An 8,081-nucleotide genomic window follows, 5' to 3' on the forward strand; every position below is an offset into this window, starting at 1 on the left:
TATTGTTCATTGGTAATACTTTTTTTTTTAACATCCTAAACTAATTATTCTACAAACTGTAAATCTCTGTTATCTATCTATTATTCCCTATCTTGATCCCTAAATTAATTTTGAAAAAAACTTCGAAGTATGTATTCTAGACAAATAGATATGGAGGAAAGGAGGCCTTAAATTTGAGAAGGGCGCATTGGTCTGATATACAGATGGCTCAGTTCAGGAAGAAAAAGCAGGGGTCGGGGTTGCAGGACCTAATTGGAAAAGAACCCTAACAATGGGAATATACCCAACTGTCTTCCAAACTGAAATACACTTACAATAAAAAATATTAAAAACAATCCAAAAGAAAAAAATATTTATATAATATCAGACAGCCAGGCTGCATTAAAGGCAATAATGTCCTATACAGTCAGGGCTAGTCTGGAAAGACTTAAGGTATTAGCCAGAGGCAATAAACTGATCTTGATGTAGACCCCAGGACATGAGGGGCTTGAAGGAAACGAGATAGCAGATACCCTAGCAAGGAAGGGATCAATAATGATTCTAATTGGTCCTGAGCCATATTGCAACATATCTGGAAGTGCAATCAGGAATGTGGTTGATTACTGGGATTATGGTTGATTACATAAAGAGAAGGAAAAATATTAGAAATCGAAACCAGGCAAAGGAAAAGGCAAAATTCTACCTTAATCTTACTATAAATGAATTGAGGACGATAACAGGACTCCTCACGGTCCACTACTTCTTAAAATATCGTCTTAAGAAGATGGAGCAGGTGGAGGATTCAACCAGTTGTCTATGTATGGAATACGAAGAAAAAGCTCAGCGTATTCTGTGTGAATGTGAAGCCCCTGACTGCAGTTTTTAGGACAGGACAGAATGGAATCTGAACCTTACTAGAACTAGGATATCTAGTGGAAAGAGTGGTAGCTCACAAAAGATCGAATTGGGTCGAAGTGAGGAAGCCATTCCCGACCCTCCGTGTAAAAGTGTTATAGTAATCCCTATGAACTTTGGCTAACCGAATCCTCAAACGTTTCTTTTATAATTGATCAAGACAAAGAAAAAAATACAGAGAAAATTTGTGACTAGAAGTAACAGAAAAGCAGAAGATACTTAAGCGAGAATCTTGAAAAGTAACAGATGGTATTTCTACATCACACATCAAACTGCTGTGCTGATGTCTCAAGAAAGTCCATCTAATTTTCTCTGTATTCTTTTAGTGTTCATAAAATCCAAAAATCGTAACATAAGACATGCATGTACTTGTTTACTTGCTTATCAATTTAATTTCAAAATATGAACCATTATGGTTTTGCAAGAAATAGATGAATACGAGAAATGTCCTTCCCAAGACATGAAACATCATATGAATATTATTTTATTATATTTTTGGTTGGTATTTGAAAATCCTCAAAAAACAAAAAAATTGTTCGCTGAAATAAATTTACTGAACCCATTATAAGACTTCTCTGACTTATAAGACTGAACTTATTTTCTGATAATGAGGTCCAGAAGTTTTATCAAACAAGTCCCCATTGAAAATATTTATTATTTTATAAACAAAATGAATATGCCTCATTCTACTCTCCACCAGATAAAGTAGCTAACAAGATTTCCTCAACAGTCGAGTTATCTCTGCCCATTTGAACAATATCTGTCATTATTAGTGTTACGGCGGGTAAAACATAAAATATGGATGAAAGCCAAATGAAAGCGGGGATGGAAGCCCGCCAAGCAAATTAAAAACTATCATAAAAACCACTAAACCATGGACCACATCAAACCGTTCCAATCGCAGGGAGGAGGTAGCTATTGCCAGATTGAGAATAGGTCATACAAGTTTAACTAATACATATCTAATCAGTAAGCAGCCACCGCCAAAATGTCAATACTGCAACAGTGTACTTACGATCAGTCATATATTTGAGGAATGTCATTTTTATTCTGCGAACTTGAGTAAATTGGGAGTAGGACCGAGTGTATCGGATGCTCTGAATGATGACCAGAAGAACGTGGAAATGGTTTTAGTTTTCTTTAAAAAAAAATGGTCTTTTGAATAAGATTTAAACATGAAAATCTGTTTAATGTAATAAAAAATACCAAAAGAAGTAATTATTTTTAAAAAATTTCTTAATTATTTAAAGAGAAAAATAAAGTAAAATAGAATTATAAATATAAGTGAAATAGAATTATAAAGTGCGAAACATGGGCGTTGATGACCTCAGGGTTTTACGCCCTAAAGCCCCAGACAACAACAACGGCGGGTAGGGGTTCAAAAGGAACCTTTACTAGCCCAACCGTGAAAAGTAGTGAAAAGAAAAGAATACCCGAATTTTTTTATTTTTGTATTTTTAGATAAGTGAACATAATAAAAGGAACACAAAATATAAAAACTAGAAAAAAAAAAAAAGAAGCTTAAAACTATTACAAAATTAAATGAATTGAACAAATGAGAGAAAAAAAAGTCTTATATCACCGGTGATGGGGCCACGGTTGTAGTTGTTGTCCGGAGTTTGGATAGTAGTAGTACATAGTTTGGATGTTCTCGTGGAGGTAGATCGACGTACGTCCGGCCGCCTTGTCCTCTTGGAGGATGAGTAGAAGTAGTTGCTAAAATTATTAAGCTAGCGAAGATGGCCTGAATGCTGGCAGCTATGCGTGTGTGCACTGAGACTCTAAGAAGTCGTCGGTCCATTTTCAGTATAAAAAACAACAGAAAGTAGTTGTTTTGTTTTTTGACATAATAAAAATCATATGTTCCTATAATCGATTTGTTGACCATATGTTGGCCGCAACAATTAGCTCAACTCCATATGTCCAGATTGGCCTTATTACAGTAATGTAGATCAGTCTTTTGTAATGTGTTGGAAGTTTAGACCGTTTGTCTAGTAAGTGTTGTAATAGTCGAAATCGACGTGCAGTTTCCTGTCTTTTCAGTCTGGTGTGAGGATTCCAAGTTAATCGTTTGTCCAAATGTAGTTCAAGGTAGCGGATCTGTTCGACAGGGGTAAGAGTAACATCATTAAATGAAACTGTAGGGCAGTCAATAGGTTTACGACGAAGGGTAAAGGTGATTTGATGGAATTACTATAGATTTAAAAAATAAAAAAATGTTTTGAACATATGTATTACTAATTCACCCATACCTCGCTGGAACTCACCTGATATTGAAATGCAGTGTATAAACATAGTGTGCATTTCACACCACTTCTCCTTTTGAATACAAAAAGTAGAACTTATATACAGAAAAGTTGCCCACCCCTGGTGTTTTTAAGTTGTATACGCCGATGGCCTTAATTTATTTGTTATAGTATTTTTATTCATCAAAAAAATTTAATTTTCAGATTAAAGGACATTGGTTACTTGCAGCTAATAAACCAGAATTCGATGAAAAATGTAAAAATTTGACGTTCTCCATTGCAGAAAACAAGAAATTTATTCTACAGGAGGTATTATTCATGAGTAAAGAGAATTGGAAACGTGAGACAAATGTCTATGAAGTCACCAAAACACCCCAGGCTCCATTCATGCTTTTAGAGAACACTGCGTGTAAGTACTAAGATAAAAAAAAAATTAAGTAGTTATTTCGTGGGCAGAAATGGTTCAAAAGCACTCGCAGAAAATATTTTTGTCGAAAATTGAGGCAATCAGTCGTAAAAAAAAATTAAGTTTAATAACGTCAAAATGTTCGTTAAGTTTAATGATTCCAACAAAGAATCATTTTCCATAAGATACCAACATTATATTTAATGATGCAGATTTCCTTAAAATTCTTTTAAAAATCTATATAATCTAAAAAATCTAATATATAAAAATCAATATTTATTTATTCTTACTTTATGTATTTTCATACCGCTCATGCGATTTTGATGTGGCTTTTTGTTAAATGTTCAGAATTTTCTATGGAAGGTCCGATTTTGTACCTAAAAACAAAATTAAACTTTTTTGACGCGTAGCTCAGAAAGTATACATTTTTTCATTGTTATTATATGTCAATCGATTTGTCTCTTTCTGAAGAATGAGAAAAAAATGTTACTTATTCTATTAAATGATTTTTTATTCACTAAAAATTGAAGACAAAAAGACATGGGGATTTCAGTAAAGTAGTTGAACAAAATTTTTTTAGGAAAAAGCAAATGATATTCGTTTTAGGCATCGTCTGAAAACCTTTAATACCCTCCAATGAAGCCTTAGTGTAATTTCCTACTCCTGTGATTAGAGAGTTTAATGAGTTAGGGCAACACTAGAAGAAATTATGTGTCAGTTTATAAATCTAATCCTCTACGATGTCCATATTTAATTTAGTGTGCATTTTAGATATTTCTGTGTTATAGGATGGTTATTAACGATTCTGAGGCATTTGTTTTAAAATATTTGTATTTCTTTTATATTGATTGAACTAGTAAAACCCCAGATGGGGCAGGCATAAATTAAGATGAGTCTTAGTAACACTTTGTACATCATCAATTTATTTCTATTGGAGTTTTATTTTTTATTAAAGTATGGATAAATTTGATATAGAATTTTTCTCGCGTTTTCTAATTTCGACTTGATGTGGTGGTTAAATAATAGTTTGCTGTCTAATGGCACTCCTGATTATTTGACTGTTTTGAAAAAAGGTTCAGGGTAATTATTTTAAGTTATTATTGATTTTAGTGTCGATTGGTTGAGTCAAAGTGAAGTTAATCCTATTTTTTTTTTCAAAAGAAATAAAAAAAACAATAAGGGTAGGCGTATCATTTTTACGGAACAGTCAACATGCTGGATAAATATATTATCTCAATGGATAAAAAAAATCAACCAAATTAGACCTATATTAACGATTATACAGCGAATTTAGTTGTTACCATTCGTGTTACTGTAGTTACTGTTTCATCACTCCATCTATATAGTAATTGAAATCAAAGTTTCAATAGAGTTCACTTAATGTATATCCTGAAATATAATAAATTGCCGGGTCTGCTAGTATACAATAAATATTAGATACCATATTTTCCGACCGCATACCTCAATTTATAAGAGATCATTCTAAACAATATTCCCGTTTTGCCGTACCAAGACTACAAAAAACACCCCTCCCTATTTGGGTTATCAAGCAAATCATTTCTTAGATAAAAAAAAAAAAAAACTGGATATAGGAATATATATGCTATTTGCTGCACCCAATACTTGCCATGAAAAGACCTAAAATGAATTTTCATTCATTATTTAACGTCAAAAAGAAACTCTGTTTCAGAATTTTAAAAAAAATTGAGCTGAGTAATTTATTTGAATCTTTGTCCGTGAATAGTGGCACTAAGAAATGTTACAGTTCTAGTGGATTGAATTAGATATTGTAATTATCTACTCTTAGATATTTAAAATACAAAATTTACCAGGTTTTTTCACCTCCTGGTTCAACGTGGGACATGGAGAAAAATTAAATTATAAATCCTAAAAATTTATTTCTTTTGATCACACCGGAAGGCAAAATCCCGAATGAATCTTATCGAAAGATCGAAAAATTCATTATTTCTCTTGTAATGTATTTCTGAAATATTGAAGAGTGATTAAAAAAAAATTGATCCAAATTTCCAAAATCCTAAATTTATCTTACGGGCAAAGGACGGAAGTTTTTAAATCATTTTTTGACGAAAACGTTTTTTTTCTATTCCCACTCAATATGACATCAGGATTCTGTCGAGCCCATGAGAATACATCAACACCAATGCCTACATTGTTATTTACTATTCACAAATGCTTGGAATGAAATTGATTTTGTTTATTTATTTTTTATTCAGATGTAATCTTCAAACTATTATCTAGCTAATTTATTAACTATATAATATTACTAACTATATAAAAATAATTTTATTACAGCTCATTATAAGGTGAAATTATTTCTTGTTGATGGAGATTATTCAACATACATCATATTCTATAGCTGTGACGACAGTTCAGGCACAGCTTCAGGTAACTATTTTTTCCTTAATTTTATATAATAATAATAACTATTTATTCTGGTATAGGTCTCTTACGAAACCAATTACAAATAATTATTGATTTACTCTGGACTTTTATAATAAAAGAAAATTTTAATATAGAAATTAAATAGGATAAAAGGATTCTACTAAGAACAGGTTTCTAATACAAGGGATATTCATAATGTTAAGTTATTATTATTATTATGTGTATGTATTATTTTATTAGAGTTTAAAAACGTTTAAAACAAAAAACAACACAAGCCAAACATGAACTACGTGTAACTAACCTCTCAAAAAAACTAAAATGCCAAGAGATTTATGTCTGATTTCACTTCTAATTTCTCTTGCCAAAAATTCTAAAAATTATTTTCTTGGTATTACTTATTTCAGATTGTAGCTTGTTTAATAAGTTCTTACTAAGATTATTTTTTATCATTATTAAAATATGATCCATTATTAGATTTATGTTTATTTCTTTCTTAATTACTTTTAGATGCATGGGAAATATGGACTAGAGGGATAAGATACGAATCTGGCACCTTACCACAACCAATAAACAGAACTCTCAATAAATTAAAATTGAAGGCTTCAGATTTCAGTTTCACAAGTGCAAGTGATTGTAGTCATTAATTTTGATTATTCACACAGAAGCTCATTGTAAACAAATATATTTTTGAAAGCTGTTGAAGATTGCGTCTACATATATTATTATAGTAATTAATACCATAAAACTATAAAACCATAAGACTAGAATTTGTTTCATAACCTGTTTAAGAATGGTTGTTTTTGTTGTTTCATAATTTAATGTCTTAAATCACTTTAAATTAGTGGTAGATCTTAAACAGCACCACATTTGATGAGGTGTCATACACTTAACATGGTGATTAATTAGACCAGTCAACAAAAAGTTTTGTCAAAGAATAAATCATAGACTTATTTCTCGAGAATATTATATGCTTTTAGTCAGTTTAAATCAGAAGGTTTGGGTGGCTTTTGAGAACAATGAAAGGTCACTTCCTGTATGTTCAGTGTCTGCCTAAATGTGACAGATGTTAAAAAATACAGCTATATAGTTTATAACGATAGACTACTTACAATAATAGCTGTTAAATACTATAGCGTTCGTTAACTCGCGCAAAGCGGGTTCTTATTACGTGTAAGCAACTTTGAGCCGTTATAATATGAATTAGTTCACATTCTTCTTTTTACCAAATGATAACATAACGTAACCATACCTCAATAAAATTTATAAAAGAGTTGTGAAACACAATAGGGACTTGAAACTAAACAAAGCGTTGTAACGTATACGATGATATTTACTGTAAGTTTTGGGGTCTAAGGCAACATTCATTATCCCCACACTCTAGCGATGTACCGATGTAGTGTACTCTAGTTCGATAAATAACAATTGAAAATTTACTTTTTATTGTACAATACAATGTTACATAAACATTTAAGCGAACTTCTTACAAACCAGGAAGAACTCAGCTGAAGGGTGAGTACTTCATTTCTTAAGCCTAGTGACTATTCTAATGATCTTCTGCCCTTTGCCCAAAATATATACATAAAAAGAAGTATAGGAAGAGGATTCTTAACTGGGAGGGGAAGATTTTGTCCTATCGAATTTTGTGTGGGCAAGATATGGGGGACAAATAGAATTCATCTAATTGGACACCCTAAAATTTGGAGTAGATTCAAAGGTAGAATAGTCGGATTAATCAATGAGATCTAAGGAAGTAGGGGAATAAAGGCGTAGTCTGGAATTAGGGGTGGAATGTTAGGTTAGTAGGGGACCTTACCCTTCATATGTTAATCATAAAGATGTGAAGCAAATGCGAGTTCCCTGTGAGTTGACGTTTTGGACCTGCTTAAGTTTGAGTCCGTACTTGCCTTCACTAGTGATAAAGTACTAACATATCACAAGGTCACTTCCTTTGTGGCCAGTTAGTTCTGCCTAAATGGGCCATATATTCAGAGGAACAACTATATAGTTTATAACAATAACCATTGAAGGCTATTTATAATAATATTGAAGAATACCTATCGTTACCAATCCCACTCTCCTTACCTCCTAGAGCAGTCACCCCTTCTGAGGTCAAATATCAACTGAGGATGCTA

The 8,081-nt window shown here is 32.1% G+C and overlaps 1 protein-coding gene across 4 annotated transcripts in view; it reads left to right on the forward strand.

Annotated features, from left to right (window-relative positions):
- Positions 1-6,651, forward strand: part of LOC106689449 (uncharacterized) — a 17,385-nt gene extending 10,734 nt beyond the window's left edge. For all 4 annotated transcript variants that reach the window (XM_014434412.1, XM_014434414.1, XM_014434415.2 and 1 more), the window contains 3 exons: positions 3,345-3,549; positions 5,860-5,952; positions 6,457-6,651. In XM_014434412.1, coding sequence (XP_014289898.1) covers positions 3,345-3,549; positions 5,860-5,952; positions 6,457-6,593 — 435 coding nt within the window. In that variant the 3' untranslated portion in view covers positions 6,594-6,651. The remainder of the gene's footprint in view (positions 1-3,344; positions 3,550-5,859; positions 5,953-6,456) is intronic.
- Positions 6,652-8,081: the final 1,430 nt, after the last annotated feature.

The sequence above is a fragment of the Halyomorpha halys genome, unplaced genomic scaffold (assembly GCF_000696795.3).
Source record: "Halyomorpha halys isolate HHAL.00 unplaced genomic scaffold, Hhal_1.1 Scaffold1363.1, whole genome shotgun sequence".
NCBI classification, from domain to species: Eukaryota; Metazoa; Arthropoda; class Insecta; order Hemiptera; family Pentatomidae; genus Halyomorpha; species Halyomorpha halys.